Source organism: Polypterus senegalus, chromosome 6, assembly GCF_016835505.1.
Source record: "Polypterus senegalus isolate Bchr_013 chromosome 6, ASM1683550v1, whole genome shotgun sequence".
Lineage (NCBI taxonomy): Eukaryota > Metazoa > Chordata > Cladistia > Polypteriformes > Polypteridae > Polypterus > Polypterus senegalus.
The window spans coordinates 137,771,420-137,795,685 of record NC_053159.1 but is presented as its reverse complement, the minus strand read 5'-3'; the positions used below and the strand labels follow the sequence as shown (position 1 = coordinate 137,795,685).

General features: G+C 36.5%; 1 protein-coding gene across 3 annotated transcripts in view; it reads left to right on the top strand.

Moving 5' to 3' along the window:
- Positions 1-24,266, top strand: part of zranb3 (zinc finger, RAN-binding domain containing 3) — a 356,241-nt gene that overhangs the window by 283,925 nt on the left and 48,050 nt on the right. For all 3 annotated transcript variants that reach the window (XM_039757317.1, XM_039757315.1, XM_039757316.1), the window contains exons 9-10: positions 10,257-10,376; positions 17,708-17,827. In XM_039757317.1, the coding sequence (XP_039613251.1) occupies positions 10,257-10,376; positions 17,708-17,827 (240 nt within the window). The remainder of the gene's footprint in view (positions 1-10,256; positions 10,377-17,707; positions 17,828-24,266) is intronic.

The window sequence follows — 24,266 nt, the reverse complement described above, 5'->3', positions numbered from 1 at the left end:
CTGTTTTAACAATGTGTTGACACAGATTACTGTAGAAACGGAACAGACATGAAATGCGTGTGTTCCAAACAACGATCTATTATTTCCACTCTAAAACTCCACTTCACTCCCAGATACTCAATCAAGCTGAAGTTCGTGCACGTTCTAAATTGGTGGGGGATGGAATAGCTGGCTGCTCCAAGCTTCTCTTTATCAGCACATTTAGAAGACAAAGGACGCTGGCGGAGAGATTGAAGGGATTTAAGAAGCAGTTTAAGGTGGGACGGAATTACGAGTTTTTTCGTAGGCTCTGGTAATTCTAGTGTTAAACATCTTAGATTGACAGGTGACGATTTCAGTAGTGGACAATTTGATGTTTATGAATGTTTAAACTCTCAAAAGCTGGATGTGAAGTTATCGATGAAACCGGTGGTATACTTACAACGCTTCACAGATGCCGAATGTCTGGTCAACACAAGTCCTACAAATACTGTCGTAATTGAAACAAACCATGAAACTCAAACCGATTATGACAGCAGCAATCCAAGCTGTGAGATTTGAAACAAGATTACTGTTCACATGGCCAACTGTACGTTGCATGCTCAAGCTTGGTCATATTACAACCGGAGGGCCGAACTCAGAATGTGGTATACAAAGAGATCCTTAACAAATAATTATTGGTATATTTTCCCTCAGTTTAAAAAGGTTTAATTTTCTTCTTAATAAAAATTTTAAGGCAGTACTTCGCCACTGCGAAGCGCGGGTATTTTGCTAGTTAACAATAAGAGCAGCTCACTACTGAAAACGGTAAATATACGAGGCAGTCAGGATCGAACCGGGGACTCATGATTACAAGTCAGCAAATCTTACTGCTACGCCATGGATACTGTTGTAGCGTCCTTGAACCTTTTGTGAAAGTGTTTATTTGATCTTTGGACTTCAGGCTTCACACATTATATAGTTTATACGTATATTTTGTCATTTATTACTAAAATATGAAAAAATTTCTGTTTTAACAATGTATTTACACAGATTATTGTAGAAATGGAACACACATGAAATGCATGTGTTCCAAATAACAATCTATTATTTCCACTCTAAAACTCCAGCGCTTCACATTCTGCGGCATTGGAGGTATGGAATATCTGGCTGCTTGCTGTTTGTCTTTATCGGCACATTTACAGGACAAAAGACGCTGACGGACAGGTGCGAAGGGATTTAAGGTGGGCCGGATTTATGAGTTTTTTCATAGGCTTTGGTAATTCTAGTGTTAATTTGCAGTTGAAATGGACTGGCAAATTTTTTTTTATCTAATGAACAGATTTCAATGTGATGTTCGACTGGCATTATACAGGGTTGTATGCTGTTGAACCACTCTAATTTTCAGAGAAAAGTGAATACCTTTGTTAAAGTACAGTTGAGTTTTGCTGTCTCAGTGCAGTTACATTGGTCAGACTGACTGGCAAACTTGGCAATGAAGGAAATTAACTGTGATGTTTAATGGGCACTGTAAAAGGTTAAATGGTGTTGGACCACCCTAGTTGTCACAGTTTTGGGAAAATACAGATACGGTAACTTTGTTAAGTTGCTGTTGAGTTTTACACAGACCAGTGTGACTACCTGGTTCAGTTTGACTGGCAAATTTGTCACATTTCCATTTTTAATGATTAACAGACACTGTAGAGAGTTGTGTAGTATTTTGCCACTTTTATTTTCATAACTTTGTTCCAAGATTCCTTTTTTATATTGCAGTTGAGATTTGCCTGGCCCTAAGTGAGTTCATGGGTCAAATTGGCTGGCAAACCAATGAGTAGGTTTCATTGTGATGCTCACTTGCTATTGTAATGGTTTAAATCAGGAATGTCAAACATGCGGCCCGCATGACAGATCCTAGTTAGCACTGAACTTGTACAAAATGATTACTGTCGTTCGTGAATGAATCATTCTGCATCTTCGGCATTACTTATTGACTTTTCTTACTTCTGTCTTCTGACAAAAGCGAGCTTTCCCATGGCATTACCGTACCGGAAACGTCATCTGCTAGTATAGCCACAAGCCTTGACCAAAGTTAATAAGCCACAATGTCACAGCTAGGCTGCAGCAGGGGCGGCCTTAGGCATGTGCAAACTGTGCACCTGCACAGGGCCTCCACGCCAATATATATTGAATATAAAACAGAATGAGAAAATAATGACATAGCTGACGGCAATGTGGCTGGAAAACATTGTGTTTCTTGTTAATTAGTACGCTGTATTTACTAATGTCGCTAGAGTCGGAGCAGTAAGCAATATTTGGTATTATAACGTTCTGCCGTAATGAGAAGATCATGGGCCACCACTTGGTTTTCAAGTTACGGACATGCGTGTATAGAAGCATGTCATGAGCATGAGGCGGCTATACATTGTTCATTGTGGCCATCCGCTGTGCATAAGATACCATATTGACATTGGCGGGTGAAGGAGCCACTGATTCTTTCTCTGCCCAGGGCCACCATGAGCCTAGAGCCACCCCTGCTAGGCTACACTTCTGGCTGGTCTGCTGATGAGACTGGCCACTGGACAGAACTGACCATCATGAGTAGTAATAGCCCGCATGTTTTCACATTTTTTTGCTCTAGTTTTATGTAATTTTGTGCTAGTATTGTAACGAATAGTTAGTGCAGACTACAGCTGAAGATCTGAAGTGGACGCGAGAAGTTGGTGAGTTGTTTATTAACATATTTTTGTGATTTTGAGTTTGTAAAATTAGTGTAGGTCAGGTGACTTTTTGCATATCGGCTTATTTTATAATATACACTTTGAAGTAAACTTATTAAAGTAAAATTTGATTTTTGGAGGATTTGTTTTCCAAATTGAATTACTGAGCAATGAATTCAGTGAGCATTTTCGTGATTTAATTTCACACGAACAGGACTTTGCGCTATTCTCTTACAATGTTGAGAATGCGCCTGAGATTATCCAAATGGAATTGACTGAACTGCAGTCAGATTCTATTCTGAAGGCAAAATACAACGAAGTTGGTGTGCCAGGCTTGTATGCTTACCTGCCACCCTCGTATGTGCAGATCCATCCGTAAGTTGACATCAAGAGTACTGTCTATGTTCGGAAGCACTTATCTTTGTAAGAAATTGTTTTCGTTAATGAAAGCTAGAAAAACCCCACATCGCTCAAGACTTACTGTCGAGCACCTTACATCCCTCATAAAAGTTGCAGCTGCACAAGATTTAAAGCCTGATATTGACAAACTGGTTACTAACAAGAGATGTCAAGTGTCGGAACAAAAGTAATAGATCTCTATACAAGCAATGAATATAATATAATAATATAAGGACCTAGCTAAGACTCTAATTGTACACTGTGGTACAGAGAGTGTACAGAAATAAATTGCTTTCCTTTAAACTTTTTAAGTGTTACATTTTTTAAAGTTTTCATTATTGGAAAGAAAGCTACAGTAACTTTGTATAACAGTATAATAGTATTTGTTACAGTGTGGCCCGCTGGCGCACATATGGCAGTCGAAGCGGCCCACCAATGGTAGTGAGTTTGACATGCCTGGGTTAAATGGCACTGAAGCACCCTAATTTTAATAACTTTGTGACAAGATTGATGCCTTTTTAAAATTTTGGTTGAGTTTTTCTTGTCCCAACATGGCTACATGGGTCTTACTGACGGGCAAAGTTGGCACGTTGTAATCTAATGAATGAGATTTATGTGATATTTAATTGGCACAGACAAAAGAAAAGAAAAGAGCCCCATGCTTCCTGGAATAGGTTCCAGATTCCTTTTGACTCTGTCTCTGCACAGGATAAAATGGGTTTAGAAATTGGATAGATGCATGGATAAACACACAAATAAATAAAGTGAAAATAAATTAAAAGAATGGTCAAATGTGGCACTAAATAAATAATAACAACATGAAGTGCAAGTATAAATAATTAAATGCGTCACAAAATATGCATTTTGTTCCTTATTCCTTTTTGTCAATCAGTCATTTTCAAACCCACTTAGTCCTGAACAGGGTCACGGGGGTCTGCTGGAGCCTATCCTAGTCAGCATAAGGGTCCAGTCCATCAAAGGGTGAACATACACACACACACAAAAGTTAGTACCACCAAAGCATCTAACCTGCATGGTTGGACCATGGGAGAAATCCCCTGCAGACACAGGGAGAACTTGCAAACTCCCATATTTCATTTTATTATGTATTTATTGTCAATTTTCACAGTTCTTTGATTTATTTTGCTTATTTATTTTTGTCCTAAATGTTCCTCCATTATAAGAGCATAACATTCTCCACACTCGGTTGGTAATCTAACTCAATGGTTTCATAGCAAAATCATGAGCGCTAAAACCAATTTCACTTAAAAGCAGTGCCGTCACGAGGGGGGCTGCTACAGAATTTTATATTGTGCAAAGCCCCTGATCTTTACATCTGATTTGTAGTTTTGTATATATTCATATCCTCCGAGGGGGGCGAGGTCATAATTCCATGCCTTCCGCCCCAACCCCAAATCTATGACCAACAGTGCCAAAATCCGAAGGTTGAGAACTTTCTGCAACATCTCGCTCTCCTATACATGTATAACAAACATATGGACACTCAGCTAAGACGTTATGTAAAGTTTAAAAGGCACTGCTGTTAATTTCTTGATTTCATGCTCTCACTTTTTATTGTTAATTACATGTTGTCATTGTTTAATTAATTTCATTGTGTCAGTTTTATTTTGTTTTTTGAGTTTTGTCCTTTGGAGCCACTGTAAGGAGGTTAAGTGTGAAGTACAATCATTGTCAAAAATAACTCCAGCATTCTACCTTTGTGGCATGATTGTTTCTTCCTTGAATGCAAATATCTTTTGTCCAATGCCGTATTTTTGAGAGTGTGTTCATTATACTTGTAATTTTCAGAAGCAAGTGTAACTTCCAGAAGCGAAAGTGTATTTTTTAGGAGCAGCGTCATTTTCAGAAGCAAGCATAACTTTCAGAAGTGCAAGCGTAATTGACACATGTGAAATGAAATTTGACTTAAATTATTTTTGTCAGCAAATCTTACTCCATGCAGTCTAGTTACACTGAACATATGTAGTACCTTCTGTGTTTTCAGTACACTTTTGCTTTCTGCAAGAAGCTGTTTCACTCTGTGGAGCTGCTACAGCTACCTGTCCCCTTTACTTTCAGTCTCCTCCTCTTCCGAAATCTGCCCCTCTGCAATTCCCTACCCAGAACATTCAGGATCTGATAGCATCAGAAGTATCACTGTACACTGCCTTACTCTGTAGTTCATTATCTGTCTCTCTGCTGCATGCCTTTCACAGGCATCCTATCTGTTAACTCTCTACATTCATAAATACATAAATAATTAGCAACACAATAGAACACATCTGTAATGACACCTTTTTTGTCCACTTTTACTTCTACAGGAAGCTGTTTCCGGTGATGTGACTTATGCTTTTTCATGCTGTGCTTCTGCTACAGCTGACTGCCACTTTCATTTTTTAGCTCGTTTTCCTCATTTGAGTTCTGGCTCTCTACAATTTCCTGCCCACAATGTTCATGATCTCATGGCTTTAGAAGTATCACTCTGCAAAGCATCTCTCTCTCTCTGACTTGTAATCTGCAATCAACAACAAGGGCTTGATTTTCTGATAAACAGTGTGGAATGTTTCTAGTTTTCTTTCATCAGTCCAAACTCGTAAATGCCTACATAAAAAGTGACAACATAGAAATGCAGTCAAAATGAACATACAATGAACACTGATACTTTACCTCATTCAGGGATGCTAGCAACCCAATATGTCTCAGACGAATAAATAACCATAATGAAATAATTTTAAACTATTGTGGCATATTTTCTGTAGTACATTGAGGAATGCGTGGGGAAGAACTGCATACACAGTGTATCATAAGACCCCATGGGAGCTGTAAACATGACATCACAGGCCACTATTAACCTGAGGTATGTATACAAGGGTTAACCATCCTTGTATAGGGAATGTCTACTTTGTCCTATAATGTGCAAGTCTGTTTAGGAATGACAAGATTGACGCAGGTGTTTTCTCCTTTGATTTAAAAGTTCCTAAGATCCAGAGTGTCCACAGGACATTAAGTTGTTTAAGCATAAATATAGCTTAATGGATAGTTGAAAAGGGCCTGATTTATTTATTAATTAAAGCACATTGTTCGCCCTATATGAGCAATAAAAGATGTGTAAAATAAGTCTTTGTTTCATATATACTAACACCTTTGATATGAACCTTTTTCACAAATTGCCTTGATAAAGGAGTTTATCAGACTCCATGTGAATAACAAGAAACCACATCTCCATAAATATTGATACCAGCAGTAAAGCAAAAGTTCAGCAAGATAACACATGGCTAAATATTGTAATTTATTGTATGCAGGAGAAGCATTTTCAAAAAGAAAGAAAGAAAGTTTGGTCTACAGGAATGATTTGAACATAAACGCATAAACGTTATTAGAGAAAAAGATCAGAAAAAAGTATTGTGATTTTGTCTGTTAAAACTGACTGTGGACCCCCAGAGGTTTACCTTTTCCAGGAATGCTGCTAAGTGGATTTTTTTCATATGCTCCCATTGTCAGCTTGGGCATAACTCAGCTATAATGTTAACAAACTTATTGTATATTATCATGGTGTATGTTAAAGTGCTTACACACACAGAAGTGTTTACAAAGATAAGCAAGTATCAGTGAAGTGCTACATAAAATGTAATAAATATTATACTGTCAGCCCACTGAGCAGTGAACAGAGGAAAGCCTACACTCCAGATGCTCGAGACGTTCTTTAGTTTGACAAGACTTAGCCTAACTATTTACTTACAAATCCAGCTACACCTCCCAACTGGCTTCTTGGTTACCTGGCTCCTGCTTTTAGTTCTTTTGTTTAGTTATTGCACCTAGATAAGAGCTTATTTTGCAAAACTACGCGTCCATTGTTTTTCAATATTTCTGTTATCACAATCGTGCTTGTTTAGTACTCTGCTGTTGTGTAATTCTCATATTGTACAACAAGATCCAAATACCTGTTGCAAAAATGACTGAGCATTTTAGAGTTATGAAATAAATGTATATTTACTAAATTAATAAACTAATGAACTGATTTGTTATTGTATAATACATATTTTTGTAGTATTTTGATGATTTTAATTGCCTGTAGTCACCATTAGACTTGAACTGCAGACCTCCAAACTTAATACACACTACTTGGCAGAGCAGCTGAAGCATGAGAGTAAAACAATTTAATTGGTTTCTCCTGACAGCCTTTCTAAATGTGTATATTTGCAGTGCATTAGTTTACAATTTTATATTCATCATATTTCAAAGTAGGTATTAAAAGATTAAGATTAATTTTTATTTAAATCAAGTGAACCAAGCTCTCAAAGCAAAGATTCTTATAAAAAATAGATGTAAGTAGAGTCACTCTGAAGACCTAGGAACAGATTTTTGTTCTTAAGGAGATGTCATTTTAATACTAAAGGAACATTATTAGTTCCAAAAATCAATGACAAAAGACGTGAAATATACATTTCATTTGGGTCATTGTCTTTGAGAAGTGAAGTTTATTGTTGACAGAGGGAACATCTGATATTTCCATTAAATGAGTGTGTAGCAGTAACTGTGGTTAGCTATTTGTTTGCATGAAAATGGAAAGTAACTTGTAGATATGACACCTAATTTAGTATGTCTCTTATTGTATTCAACAACTTTAGAAATGAAGAGATTGTAAAGTGTATCAATGGACTAAAATCTAAGCAGGAAAACTATAAGGCTATTTTATCTAACATTGTGGCCTTCAGATGAAAGAATCTAATCATGATTTTACAGCATCTATTTCTGCTTGGTCGGTTTTTAAAAGTTGTCTTCTTGCGTCAGTCTACAACAACAACATTTATTTGTATAGCACATTTTCATACTAATGATGTTGCTCAAAGTGCTTTACAAGATGAAGAAATAAAAAATATAAAAATTATGCAATACTAATTAACAAAGAATAAAGTAAGGTCCGATGGCCAGGGATGACAGAAAAAAAAACAAACTGCAGAGGCTAGAGAGAAAAAAAAAAAATCTGCAGGGGTTCCAAGGCCATGAGACCGCTATGCCATGTTAGGCATTCTACCTAACATACTGTAAATGATGGTCATGTGAACCTCTGGCCTTCAATCCATCAATGTAGGGACTGCATGGAGCTTTGATCAGGTAGTGGTGGCGCAGATCGCCACCACAGAAAACCAGAAAAAGAACAGCAGAAAAAGTTGATAATTGATAATTAAGTCTAATGAACTTTATTAACAATATACACTCACAAGCCACTTTATTAGGTACACCTTGCTAGTACTGGGTTGGATGCCCTTTTGCCTTCAGAACTGCCATAATTTGTCCTGGAATATATTCAACAAGGTGATGGAAACATTCCTCAGAGATTTGGACCCTGTTGACATGATGGAATCACACAGTTGCTGCAGATTTTTTGGCTACACATTCATGATACAAATCTCCCATTCCACCATGTCCCAAAGGTACTCCATTAGCTTTAGATCTGGTGACAGATCAGGTGTACCTAATAAAGTGACCACTGAGTGTAAGTCAATTGCTTAGAATTCCTTGTTATATTACATCTTATAATTATAATTAATATAACAAATTAAGTTTTCTTATCAGAAAATAATAATAAGCATTGTAGTGGTGAATATTAATGATTTATATCTGTCAAGTTCCTTTTCATGTCAGTTTATCAATAAATTAGTAGTAACAAATCTATATTTTTAAAAAAAAATATTCTCTTATGATTTTTAGACTGTTGTGTGACATTTTAGTAATTTTAAATAGAGTTCGTGTTTATACAGTATCAAACTGAACAATTCATTATTAGGAATAAAGACACAAGGTAAACTGCAGATACAGGTAGACATAAGGTTGATCTTGGAAGTATATCAGACATATGTTACTCAACAGGAGTCAAACAAACACTGCAGTACTGTTGTGCATTCAGTATTACATGCTGTTTCATCTTTCGATCCAATGATAATACATTCTGGACTTAAGCCTACTAAACGTTGAACCCTCCTTTCATGTTAGGAGTCTATGAAGTTCTTGTTTTAAAGTTTTGCAGACTGTTTGTGTATGTATAAGACCACACATATAGGGTGTCCATAAAGTCCGTGTGCAATTTAAAATAGTTGTAACTTTGTAAGTATATGTGATAGAAAGAATCTGTGAAAAGGATTGGAAAGAAGAAACACTTACATTTTTATTGTTTTTGTTAATTTTCAACATGTCCACCATAATTACTAATACAAAGGATAATATGATTCTGTAGTTCTCTGAAAACATTTTCAAGCTGATTTTAAGTAATACCAGTAATCACATTGGTTATCCTAGTTTGCTCCTAAAGATCGAGGTTTGGTTGAATAAACATTAGTTTTCACATGTCCCCATAAAAAGAAATCCAGTGGAGTCAAATCTGGTGAACGTGGAGGCCAATAAAATGGTCCATCTCTTCCAATCCATCTGTTAGGGAATTTCTCATGTAGAAACTGTCTACCATGCAAAGCAAAGTGACAAGGACCACCATCTTGTTGAAACATTGTATTCTTTATCAGTCCTAATTGTTCAAGTTGAGGAATAAAGTAATTTTGCAGCATTTCTAAATAGCTATCACCATTAACAACACGCCCTTCAAAAAAGAATGGCCCTATGACTCGATTTTTTTTCCCAAAGCACACCACCCATTAACTTTGGGAGAATCTCTTTCATGTTCAACAGACTCATGTGGATTTTCAGTTCCCCAAATATGGCAGTTATGCCTGTTGACCTTGCCACTGTAATGGAAAGGTCTGAAAGTGTGCATTGGAGAAGTGATCTTTTAATTGAATACCTTGTGCTGGTAGAGGGAGTTATCATTGAACTTTTCCACCTGGTAGGTAAGAGACAGAGGCAAGTACCTAAACCTAGAAATGCTAGTTAGGACTTTTGTTTGTAACTTTTATTTCTACTTTGTAGGTTTTGTGTATCATATTTTCTCATTTTAAAGACAGCATTCTTCTTTACTTCTAGCTTGATGAATTATTCTGTGTGTGGCCGGATGTCATGAGAGCTGTCTACTCTTAGCATTTGCCTTCCCTGATTTTAGTGCATATTGATATAGTTTATTTCCGTGTTGAGCTTTCTAAAGGCAAGCTTTAGGTTTTATGTTTAGGCTTTTACATGATTAAATTAACTTTTATGAAGAATAAAAATATATATATATTTTTTTTTACATTTTAGGCAGGTGCTGTAAAGGATTACATCAAAATGATGCTAGAAAATGATCATTTAAAATTTTTAGTTTTTGCTCATCATCTTGTGATGCTCCAAGCCTGCACAGAAGCAGTCATTGAAGCAAAGGTAAGGATACAATGCATTTGCTGTTAAAGACCCTTTCAAAATAAAGCCATCTTTGAAAATGTAGCTTTTTCCTTGTCTATTCATTGGCACTTTAAAACATTTCATTTCACATAATTCCAAGTGGCTGCACTTTGTTGTCATCACTAAAGATTTTATAGCATTACAAGGAAGTTATGAAAGCTACTTGCTTTATTTTGCATATATGTTACCATAACATTATCTTTCCCTTACATGCATTTTTAATAAAAGTTCTTCTAGTACTTCTGCAAGCTGTGTGTGGTCAGTAGAATTGTTCTCTCTCACTCTGACTAATCTCACCAGCCTTTCCTAATCTCTAAATTCATAACATCTGACTCTTTACAGTCTGCTCACCAACCCCATATTTTGTCAGGTGACTGTGCTAAGAAGAATCCACTAGATTGTTTCGCCACTGAGCTAATTGGTGTGTTTTTCAGCAGTTACTAATTTTATGGAACTGTTTTAGTGGTTACCAGCAAGATGCATAAATCATACTTAGCATTTTATGTTAGATTTGAATACATATATGCAGCAGTTAAAGGGTTAAAATTTTATGTTTTTAGCTTCAGTAATTATTTACAAATTTGAAGGCTAAACATTCAAAAGCATATTTAAAATCTTGAACACTACTTAGACTTTTTAAAACCTAAATCTGAAATTTGAAATCATAATGCATTTTTGTTTTTTTTAAATTGAGCAAATAATATTTTATAGTTAAAGTGAAAGCAAAATCTTGCAGAATGAAAAATTATTAGAGGTGTGAAAGGAGACAGACTCATGTTGTAAGTACAGTCTTCACATCTTTGTTACGACGCATCTAAAGAGAGTTTGTTGCAACCATTTGTTTTTAGAAGTAGCACAGTTAATTCGGTGGTATCAATCTGTGCACAGTGAAGGTGTTAAACATGAGTTTAAAATAAATGCATCTCTGTCTTAAAGGCTGCATATTTGGTTAGTTCAGCTTTAAATGGCAGATATATTCAAAGAAATCCATGTTGATATTACTGAAAAGCATCAATCAGGTAAAACAGTATAAGAAAATTTCAAAGTCCCTGAAAATCTCCTGAAACATAATTAAATAATAAAAATAATGACAACATTAATCTACATAAAGTACTCCAAAACCGAGTAAGAAGGGTCCTGGTGAGACACACCATTGAGTGGCTTGTAATAAAGGATTTACTGTTTTCTGTGGCACACATGAGAAAAGCTCAAACAGTTGGTCTTCTTTTTCACATCCGGTAATTTTTCAGTCTGCAAGATTTTTTTTTTTTTGTTGCCAAGAGATTTACATATATGAGCTTCATTAGAGAGTGGCAGAACAAAAAGTATTGTTAATAAGAAATCTCAACTAATCTGGTAGAAAGTATCTAGAAAATGTTGAGACCTAATTAAAAATAGTTCCGTAGATGAATGAAGCCAAAATCTATCTTTTAGGCCCACAAGCCTAATAAGCACAGCGCATAACATTAAAAAAACTATCCTTGTCATGAAGCAGGATGATGTCAGCATCATAGTAGAGACACAAATCAAAGTCCAAACTGATGTAGTAATACTGAAAAACCTTCACTTCACTCTGCAAAAGACCTCAAACTTCAAAGAAAGATTTATCTTCCATTGACCTAAGACATTCAGTACAGAAAAAGACATAATGCATTGATTTGAAAAATAAAAGATTAAAAGTCTACACATCAGTCAAACAGAGGATGTTCATCTGGAGTTGAGTCTGGACAATAATGGAAAAAAGATATCAGCAAAAAATACAATTTTGCCTTTTTTTGTTAAAGTTGTTTGTAATACATGTTAAATATTATTTTATAGTTTTATTATTATAGTTATTACCTACATATGGTATCATTTTTAGAATTATCTCCATCCATCCATTATCCAACCCGCTATATCCTAAATACAGGGTCATGGGGGTCTGCTGGAGCAAATCCTAGCCAACACAGGGCACAAGGTAGGAAACAAACCCCGGGCAGGGCGCCAGCCCACCGCAGTGCATAGAATTATCTCATGTACACTTAAGGTGTATGTAGTCCTAGTCCAGTCAACAGTAGCTGTAGGTTTATGATCCAACTAGTTTTTAACTCGCACTTAGTCTTTCCCATTAAGTGAACTTCTCTTGTAATTAGATGGCTAACCCAAACTACCCTTGTGCTGTCTCACATACCACCAGTGCTGTGGATTTACTCTTCTAAAAAATTCAGAAAGAATATTATTTAATTTTTTTATAACACTATGGATAATTCATTCTTAATGTATATTTATTTAAATATTTATCTGTTGCTCCCCTCCACTTTCCTTGTTTAAAATTCTGAGCATTTATTTATGTTTAACTAGCTGCCAATTAACAATAAGTTGCAAATAACAAGTTACTAGATAGCTGACCCGGTGCTGCTCTCCAGAATAAGTGGTGCCTATCTTTGCTTACTAGATAGTTTGACAAAATAATGGGCGACAGTTTCACAATTATAGCATACTGCATGTTTTATAATGAAGCATAAAAATACATTCATCCCACTAATGTAATGTTTTGTAGCGTGTAGAATGCATCAGTATTAATTTGAAACAAAAATGACTCTATTAAGATTTAATATTTTGATACCTTAAAACTTAAAGTCCTAAGGAGTAGTGAGAGGATTCTACTGAATATAAAAATATACAGTGCTTATAAAAAGTATTCACCCCAATGGAAGTTTTCACATTTTATTATTATACAGCATCAAATCACAGAGGATTTAGTTTGACTTTTTTGGCACTGATCAGCAGAAAAAGTTTCTTTAATGTCCGAGTATAAACCGGTCTCTGCAAAGTGATCAAATATATAACACAATTAGAACTTATTAGTTGTGTCTTTTACAACCATGACAGCCATTAATCTTTGTGCACAGATATCCCTCTCAGCTTTATACTACTGGACACTGCAATTTCTACCCATTCTTCTTTGCAAATCTGCTCAGGCTCTGTCAGCTTGAATGAAGAGCATGAGCTAACAGCTTTTTTCAAGTTGAGCCCCAAATTCTCAGTTGGATTCAATCAATCAATCAATCAACATTTATTTATATAGCACATATTCATACAAAAAAAATGTAGCTCAAAGTGCTTTACAAAATGAATAGAGAAATAGAAGACACAATAAAAGATAAACATAAGTCAACATTAATTAACATAGAATAAGAGTAAGGTCCGATGGCCAGGGTGGACAGAAAAAACAAAAAAACTCCAAAGGCTGGAGAAAAAAATAAAATCTGTAGGGGTTCCAGACCAAGAGACCGCCCAGTCCCCTCTGGGCAATCTACCTAACATAAGTCAAACAGTCCTCTTTGTATTTAGCGTTTTCATCGAAGGACATGATGATGATGGTCACGTAGACTTCTGGCTTTCAGATTGAGGATCTGGACTCAAACTTGGCCTTTCCAGGACATTATCATTGTTGTTTTTAAGCCATTACTGTATAGCTTTAACTTTATTCCTGGGGTTGTTGTCTTGCTGGAAAATAAATCTTATCCAAAGGTGCAGGTTTCTTGAAGATCAGGTTTTCCTCCAGTGTTTCCCTATATTTTGTTGTATTCATTTTTGCAAGCATTTTAGGGCCTGCTGTAGATAAGCATCTTCACAGCATGATGCTGCCACCACCATGTGATATGGTGGGTATGGAAAGTTTTTGATAGTGTTTGGCTTATACCAAAAAGCTCAGTTTTCATCTCAACAGACCATGAAACCTCCTTATGGCTAACTTCAGAGCCCCCCATGTGCCTTCTGGAATCTTATAGCCAAGATGTCATGTGCAATATTTGCAAAAAAGCTTTCTTTTTACCACTTGCCCTTAAGGCTACATCTGTTGAAGCACCTTGACAACAGTTCTTACATGCACAGTCTCTTCCATCTGAGACACTGTAGCTTATAACTCTTTCAGAGTTCTCAAAGGTCTCTTGGGTATCTTCTTCTTGCATGATCACACAGGTGTTGCAGACGGACTGCTCCAGGCAGATATCCGAATATTCAGTGAATTGGATATTTTCTAGTGTCCATCTTGGCTTGTGCTTTTCAATCACCTTTACATAGTTCTTTAGAGTATTCTTTTTCTCTTCATTGTGTAGTTCAGGCCACAATACTGACTCAATGTAAGTTGGCCTTTGCAAATAGGGTGCATTTAGACTATATTCAATTGAAACCCTTTTTACTTCCATTGAACTAATTATGTAACTTCTAAATCCAGTGGACTGCACCAGTGAGGATTTAGGTGTGTTATATTAAATATGCAATAATTTACTTTATGTTTATAATTAATGTAGACTATTTTGCAGATATCTGTTTTCATTTTGATGTTCAAGACTATTTTCCTGTTGACAAAAGTCAGTAAAGCCAAATTAAACATACTGTGATTCAATGTAGTATGACAATAAAATTTGAAATCTTCCAAGGGAATGAATACTTTTTATAGGCACTGTATTTACTTACAGCATTCTATGAGCCTTATGTACTGAGGGTTGCAAAATGGAATTTACAGGCTTTAAGACGCTTAAGAATTTTTTCAAGAGATTTTCCAACCTCAAAAAAATTATGCTTCCTCAACTGTTCTAGAAGCCCTGCTGCCTCTGAGTTATAGCCTCTGTAGCCCCACTGTCTTCAGACACCTCAGGCAGAATGTTCAGGATATCCTCCTGATTCTCAACAAGGCATTGTGTTGCATCGTAGTGACTTGTCCACTGGATTTCCAGTAGCCTTTTAAGCGAGGGGTTATTATTATTCTGGGTTACATAATAATCATGAAAAAAAGAATGGAGTGATCCAGAGAAACTTCATTGCTAACTATAATTGACGGCTATAGCAGTGCACATATGGAGTATGTCCACCAAGCTACTGTTGCAACAATGCCTGCACCCCTACACTTGTTTTCATTCCTGACTGATGACCAATCATAACATTAGCTGGTTATATTGTCAACCGTCAGCGGACAGGTGTCTGATTATTTCTGTGGTTATATTTTCAGCATCTAGCTGAGTCAAGTCCAGCAAACCAATCAAATGTACTTCTGGAATAGAGCTGCACACAAACCATATCACTATAGATAGATTCTCTTATTACATCTGTCTCTAGTGTCATCACTTTTGATTAAGAATCCAGGAATTTGTGCCTTTTCATATTTCTTTTTCTATTCATGCAAATACTAAACTGGCAAGATTAAAATGATGTCATTTTGTATGTTTTTTTGACGTATGCTTTGCGTTTTGAGGAACACTTTTTGATGTTTCAGCAAGTTTGGATTGCTTGGATAATGTATATTCAAATAAATTAATGAAAAGACGAGCAGAGATGTCTTCATCATTACTTGTGCCAGTCATTTCTGCCCATTTCTTTGCTGCATTTAAATGGTATTGACTAGATACATGCTTTTGGAATCCCCTTTCCTTTTCTGGCAAGGCTTTCCAATTAGTATATCTAGTCTTGGTGAACACCATATCTTTGTCAGTTGTGCCAGCAAACAAGTTCCGACACGTGAAACAAAAGCATGTATCCAGTTTGATTGAGTATTCCAACCACGGGCATGATTGGGACGAACTCAGATTAAAAGCACAAAACATCTGACTAAACATTTGTTTAGGAGAGACTTTTAGTAGTGGTTGTAATGGTTTGCTATTATTCAGATCACTTAGATATTTTTCAGCCACAAGAACTGTACTGCTACTTGTACTGTATTATTCTGTATTATTGCGAAATGGTCAGGAAAGGTATAACATTACTGCTTGAAGTGACCGGCTGACCTAAAGGCGTTGGTCCTGAAATGTGGATGTTAGAGCAAACTGCAGCAGTGCCCGAATTGCTGGTAACAAGCTTTGATTTTGGAACCAGATATTACTGCATGGTGTTTATGGCTTCTTTACGGGATGCCCAGAACAGACTCTAACAAGGTAATTTTGTTTAAAGTGAGCGCTAATATCAACTTTTGTAAATTTGTAATTTTAAATACTTAAGTGTTAAATGATGTGCTAGTGAGCAAGCAAGTAAATATTCTTATTCAACCCAACATTAAAACAAACTACAGCAACAATAACAGAAATTTTAACAAAAAAAAACTTAAGAATGCACAAATATTCTCCAAATAACAGGTTCCCACAAATGCTCCACAAAATGACATTGGAGAGTCAAAGCACTTTAGGACTTTAGGGACTTTTAAAACTAATTAAGGGGATAGGACTCACGAGCTTTGTTTGGCTGAATGACCTGTTCACGTCTAGATTATTCTAATGTTCTAAAAAAGGCAGCAGCGTTAATTATTTTGTTTAGCCAAAAAATCAGAAATTAAGAAATTGTGACAAGAGCAGAGGTAATAAATGTGACTGACATTTTCAAATGGCGCAAAATATATAGGATATAGCGGGTTGGATAATGGATGGATGGATGGATAGATGGGCAGAGCATTAATTGGTGTGGACATTGCCCAGCCCTGCCCCTTTCCAGATCCAGTGTGTATAACCTTGAAGCCAGTGTACATTGTTTGTTAAACATATTAAAAATATTATATCCTAATGTATTCTGCTAAGGTACTATGAATATAACATTTAGATTGATTTTTTTTTTCCATTGTTTTCAGGTAATACCAAACTGATCCTGGTACCTTTTAAAAACATTGCACAAATACTGTGTAATTCTGTAGATAGTTGAGCTTTTTTCTAAAGTCATTCCAGTTTTCAGCATGCATACCTTCAAAGATATTCTTGCTGAGTAAAATCAGGAGAAAGGATAATACATTTATCTTACGTTTGGATAACCACAATTCTCAAAACTTCACTATATTCTAAATTTCAAGAGTACAAGACACTAGCCATAGGTATATCAGGGCATTCAGTGTTATATGTTTTTTTTTTGTTTTTTTTTCTTTTTTCTTAATAAGTACAATCAATGCTGCTATTACTGCTATTACTACAAGTAACATTAATTTTGAATCCTTTCATTTACAATATATTGGTGACACAAATTTAATTTTGATCATTCAGAGGTTTTCTAAAAATAAAATAATGGTCAAAAGATAAATTAGCCATCAAATATATAGTTTATTCATATTTTACTACAACACAACAATCCAAAAAGAATTACAATATAACAAAAGTGAACTTTGCTTTTTAAAGTTACTTTATTAAAATAGCAAAATAGTTTACATTTTATTTGTTTTAGAAGCCCAGAAAAGACAAATATGCAGTGTTTCAAATAAAAATACAACTAACAATATTTTGCAAATTATAATTATTATCTTAGTGCTTATGGACCAAAAAAAATATAATAATAATTTGCATTTGTGCCTTTTTCAGGCTCGCTATGTTCGTATAGATGGAAGTGTACCCTCTTCAGAAAGGATTCATCTTGTACATCAATTTCAGAATGATCCAGAAACCAGAGTGGCTATTTTGAGTATACAGGCAGCTGGGCAGGTAAATGTCACATTATGCGTCTTAAAGTTTTAAAATAATTACAGTAGTTGTTTTCTACTAAGCAGAATGCTAGATATTGTATACAATATCGTTTTACCATTTAATTTTTAAATATGTTGTATATAGTGGGCACAGCTGCTTGAGTAACAATGGCTTTCTTTCAAATCACCTCATATTCTAGCACATGTTTACTCTACATCAGTGGTGTCAAACTTGGATCTTGGAGGGCTGCAGATTTTTGTTATAATTGGCAATTTAACATACTTCTTTTATAATAATTATAGTTCACTTGCTGATTTTTTTTTTCCTTCACTGACAGCCAAACCATAAAGGGTTGTAATACATACCAACAATTGACCAGCTAACTCAGGGGTCTCAAACAGTATGGGAGGGCTATCAATGTCCCTCCAACCAGCCACTTGTCTAGCTGTTGATGAACCCTTTTATTTAATTCTGTGGGTTGTTAGTGATCACGTTCTGCTACACTAGTCATTTCCAAAGTGTTTCTTTATTTTTATGAGATCACCATCCAAGTGCTATATGTGAACAACAGAAGATTAGTATTTATGGGACTTTTTCTTTTCAAACATTGTATTTAGACAGAAATTATTTGAAAGACAGTTGTAAATAGAATCTAATTTAGCCTGGTCATCTGTTGGCTCATTTTGCATCTAATTTTTTTTTTTGACTGCTAGGTTAAAAAAATGCAACAATTAAAATAAATGCAAGTCAGATAAGGTCAAGACAACAAAGTAAGTTACGATAGTATTCGTAATTGTTTAATAATGGAGAAAGTGGCTGGGAATGAAAACAACAGCCACTGCAGCCTCTAGGAGCAGCATTTGACACCCCTGCTCAACAACTTTATTATCCAGATACATATACCAAAAAGCACAATTACAGTTTTATTTATATTATTAAAAAAGGATTTGATTTAATTCTGCATCCAAGATTATTTTTTCATATTCTTTAACAACCTATGGGAGTAAAGGCATTATAAAAATGAAATCAAAGAACAAGTTTACAGTGCATCCGGAAAGTATTCACAGTGTATCACGTTTTCCACATTTTATTATGTTACAGCCTTATTCCAAAATGGATTAAATTCATTTTTTTCCTCAGAATTCTACACATAACACCCCATAATGACAACGTGAAAAAAGTTTACTTGAGGTTTTTGCAAATTAAAAAAAAAAAAAACTGAGAAATCACATGTACATAAGTATTCACGGCCTTTGCTCAATACTTTGTCGATGCACCTTTGGCAGCAATTACAGCCTCAAGTCTTTGTGAATATGATGCCACAAACTTGGCACACCTATCCTTGGCCAGTTTCGCCCATTCCTCTTTGCAGCACCTCTCAAGCTCCATCAGGTTGGATGGGCAGCGTCGGTGCACAGCCATTTTAAGATCTCTCCAGAGATGTTCAATCGGATTCAAGTCTGAGCTCTGGCTGGGCCACTCAAGGACATTCAAAGAGTTGTCCTGAAGCCACTCCTTTGATATCTTGGCTGTGTGCTTAGGGTTGTTGTCCTGCTGAAAGATGAACCATCACCCCAGGCTGAGGTCAAGAGCACACTGGAGCAGGTTTTCATCCAGGATATCTCTGTACATTGTTGCAGTCATCTTTCCCTTTATCCTGACTAGTCTCCCAGTTCCTGCCACTGAAAAACATCCCCACAGCATGATGCTGCCATCACCATGCTTCACTGTAGGGATGGTATTGGCTTGGTGATGAGCGGTGCCTGGTTTCCTCCAAATGTGACACCTGGCATTCACACCAAAGAGTTCAATCTTTGTCTCATCAGACCAGAGAATTTTGTTTCTCATGGTCTGAGAGTCGTTCAGGTGCCCTTTGGCAAACTCCAGGCAGGCTGCCATGTTCCTTTTGCTAAGGAATGGCTTCCGTCTGGCCACTCTACCATACAGGCCTGATTGGTGGTTTGCTGCAGAGATGGTTGTCCTTCTGGAAGGTTCTCCTCTCTCCACAGAGGACCTCTAGAGCTCTGACAGAGTGACTATTGGGTTCTTGATCACCTCACTGACTAAGGCCCTTCTCCCCCGATCGCTCAGTTTAGATGGCCGGCCAGCTCTAGGAAGAGTCCAGGTGGTTTCGAACTTCTTTCGACTTAACTCTTTCAGGGCTAATTATTTTTTCATTTTTCTCCCAGGTCTGAATATTGTTCCTCAAAACTAACTAACATTAAACATTAGCTTTCTAAGATCATCTGTAACACGGCTTACATACTTACTACATACCTGTTTGTCTAACCATTTATATTCTGAAAGGCACTTCCCAGAAAGGAAACAGCTACCTGCCTTTCGTTTTTGATTTCCAGATCACTTGCATCAAAATCGGAGTTTGATAAGTCCGTCTGACATATCAATAATATGCATAAAGCAAAAAAAAATTAATAATGCCCAAAGAGTATTATGCTTTGCACAATCGCTTTGCTTTTTTGTTCGACATCAATGCCATTCTAGATGTTGTTCACTCTATGCTCCTCATACACATACACACACAGGGATTCGATGTCAAGTCAATGAGTCTAACAGTCCTCCTAGCAAAGGTGGTCTACCGTAACGTGATGGCGAGTTTTGTCGACGTATACAGCTGATTATTACCCTCTACCCCGGATGTTAACTAAAGTCAACATCCAACCTCGAGCCCTGCTGTTGACCAAAGTTGACATTAGCCCTAAAAGAGTTAAGGATGATGGAGGCCACTGTGCTCATTGGGACCTTCAAAGCAGCAGAAATTTTTCTGTAACCTTCCCCAGATTTGTCCCTCGGAGGTCTACAGACAATTCCTTTGACTTCATGCTTGGTTTGTGCTCTGACATGAACTGTCAACTGTAGGACCATATATAGGAAGGTGTGTGCCTTTCCAAATCATGTCTAATCAACTGAATTTACCACAGGTGGACCCCAATTAAGCTGCAGAAACATCTCAAGGATGATCAGGGGAAACAGGATGCACCTGAGCTCAATTTTAAAGTTTAAAGGGCAAAGGCTGTGAATACTTATGTATATGTGATTTCTCTATTTTTGTATTTTTAATAAATTTGCAAAAACCTCATGTAAACTTTTTTCACGTCATTATGGGGTGTTGTGTGTAGAATTCTGAGAAAAAAAAATGAATTTAATCAATTTTGGAATAAGGCTGTAACATAACAAAATGTGGAAAAAGTGATGGACTGTGAATACTTTCCGGATGCACTGTAGAATGGAACAGTCGTTAGATCAGTAAATGTCCGGTCTCCTTCAGAGACTTGGCAACAGCTCTGAAGGTGCCTGCAGCCGCTGGCCTCACTTTGCATGACAGAGAATATGAAAGAATAATTTTAGGATAGCAGCATTCGCCTTAAAGAAATAGCATTAAAGGTTAATAAATGTCAGAAACCTGTTCAGGCATATCAAGAAACCAGATAAAGGACAAGCAAATAACAGAGAAAAACATGTAGTATACAGAATGTACTGAAAGGTGACTAAGAAGTCAGCAGATGTCCTGTAAACAGCCAGATTGGACAGTTGTTATAGTATATATAGAAATTTCAAGGGTGGTGGCTCAACCCAAAAGGTATAAGAACCACCAGAATATAATATAATAGACTTTGATTTTATTGAAGTAATTTGGGTATAAAGCAATGAACCAACCAGAATAAATGTATGCATTGATTGACACTGTTATATAAATTCAGTTGCTTATAAAATAGACATACATTTTTAATATTTGACCATTCTCATCATGCTGTCAAAGATTGCTCCCTGTTCAAGTATTACTTGAAGAATAAATGATCCAGATTGACAAACTTTTCTCCTGCCTGATTACTGACTAAAAAGTTTTATCAGACTTGTCTTGTTAGAGAATACGTTTCTTTATTTAATTAATGTTGATTTCTACTGCAAGAAATCAAAATGTAACCCTTGGTAGCCAGCTCAGTAGTACTGTGTGAAATAAAAAGCCTTGACACACAGGAAAAAGTTTTGGGACAGCCACCCGCAGACTTGAGCCCTGGCTGCAAAAGGCAAAATAGGTTGCACAGATGTGTACAGAATTGAGTCCAACATAGAACTGAGGAAACATAGGAAGTGGTCTGGGTTTTAAGGTAGAGAACCGGAAGTGATGTCAGGGTTGCCGAAGTGTAAGTGACCCGGAAGTGACATCATTGTGGCCGGAATCAGTTAGAATTTCCCGTGTTTGGTCTGCAGAGATAACAGAGAAAGAGTTAGCACACCCCTCCACCCCCTGGCCTGACATGGAATTACCTTCACTTGGTCCTTTTAGCTGCCTCCCATGCATACGTTTGAGACAACTGTCATCATCTGAAATTGGATGGAGGGTGCTGCAGAACATTCTAGTTCCTGACTATAAGTATAGACAAGGTTAGATATCGGGGAAAACAAGTTCCATGTGTTGAGTGGTAATATGGCACAAAAAACATGATTTGCTAGCTTACTAGCTGGTAAAAAAAGATTCATATGGCATATAATGAACAAGCAAATTGGACTTTTAACTATAGAAAACGTTTAGTCTAAATCGAACATGGACGTCAATGAAATATGGGGTCAGCTGTTTAACACTAGAATTACCAGAGCCTATGAAAAAACTTGTAGATCCGGCCCACCTTAAATCCGTTCGTACCTCTCCGCCAGCGTCCTTTGTCCTGTAAATGTGCCGATAAAGACAAGCAGCAAGCAGCCAGCTATTCCATCCTCCCCACTGACTTAGAACGTGCATAAACTTTTCCCAGCTCATGCCTTGATTGATTATCTGGGAGTGAAGTGCTGGAGTTTTAGAGTGGAAGTAATAGATTGTTATTTGGAACACACCCATTTCATGTGTGTTCCATTTCTACAATAATCTGTGAAACACATTTATAAAACAGAAACGTTTTTCATATTTTAGTAGTAAATGACAATATGTAGGCATAAACTGTAAAATGTATGAAGGCTGAAGTCTAAAGATCAAATAAACACTTTCACAAAAGGTTCAAGGAAAAGATAACAGCTTCTGTGGCGTAGCAGTAAGATTTGCTGACTTGTAATTAAAGGGGCCACCGGTTCGATCCCCACTGTCTCCTATATTTGTGGTTTTCAGTAGTGAGCTGCTCTTATTGTTAATATTATACAGTACACCAATACACGTGGTTTGCGTCTGTAACACACGGTATACATTTATAGGACTTGTAAAAGTTACCTTTTTTTTTTTCACTTTTATTCTCTCTAAATCACAATCACGATACATACAACCGCGCCCCCACCCAGGGATCTGATGCTGTTACTTTTTATTTGAAATTGGGAATAACTGTAGATGTGAGTGGTGTTTTGAGACAATGGAACTGGACATTCTCTTATCTGGAGGGATAAAAGCTAACACACAGACGCTGGCGAATCTGCCTTCTTCATATCTCACCGTCACTTGATTTTTTTTTTATTCAGTTCTATTGAGTATTCCTGCTCACGCTAAATTAGTATGCACCTTATGGTCTATGATGTCAAAAAAAAAAACAGAGACATAGGTATATATGATATTTGGAATTATTTGTTTTTTGACCTGTATAGTACATTTCGGAAAACTTTGTGGCACGGATGCAACATTATTCTTATTATTCATATTCATTCGCATAACATCTTGCGGTTTGTAATCAGTGACTGCGTGTTGTTTTTCCCCCAATCTTGCCAGTCCCCACATGTTGCTGTATGCTGTTTCTTTTGTACTCCAGGACAAGCAAAGGACAGAATAGTACAGAGCAGTAAGTTCAGTGCTATATGCAATCATCAGATTCAAATGTTAACAGTTCACACACACGCAAGGATCGTCCTTCCTACATTTACAACTTGTGTACCTGTTATAATATACACTTTTCTCTCTATGCTGTGGTTTCTATTACACACCTGAAAGAAAGAGATAATATATGTGAAAACATCATCGCACTAATGCAATATTATTTGAAAATGAACAGCGTCAGATCGGGCGTGTATTTATGCTGGCGCTGTTACAGGACAATTACATAAGAAAGGACGCTGGCGGAGAGGTGCGAATGGATTTAAGGTGGGCTGGATCTACGAGTTGTTCGTAGGCTATGGTAATTGTAGTGTTAACCTGGAAGGCATGACATGAGATTAGTGTCCATGTCAGTTTTTGTAGAACACTCCTGCAGGTGGACATTTACAGAAACAAAAATACTGAGACAATGAGGTAATATAGGTTGTTATAGTTATATAGTCATAAAATATGTCACATTATGAATATGAGACTAAAATACAACTTTTAAAGAAAAGACCCAAAATAAGCACCAACTCAAAGAGGCTGTCATAAACACTTGGTGGAACATGCCAAATTTAATTAACAAGAGTCTAGATGTCAGTATGTCACAGACATGTGGCAGTTATTGCATGTAAAGGGTATGCGATCAAATATTAACTTGATCCAACT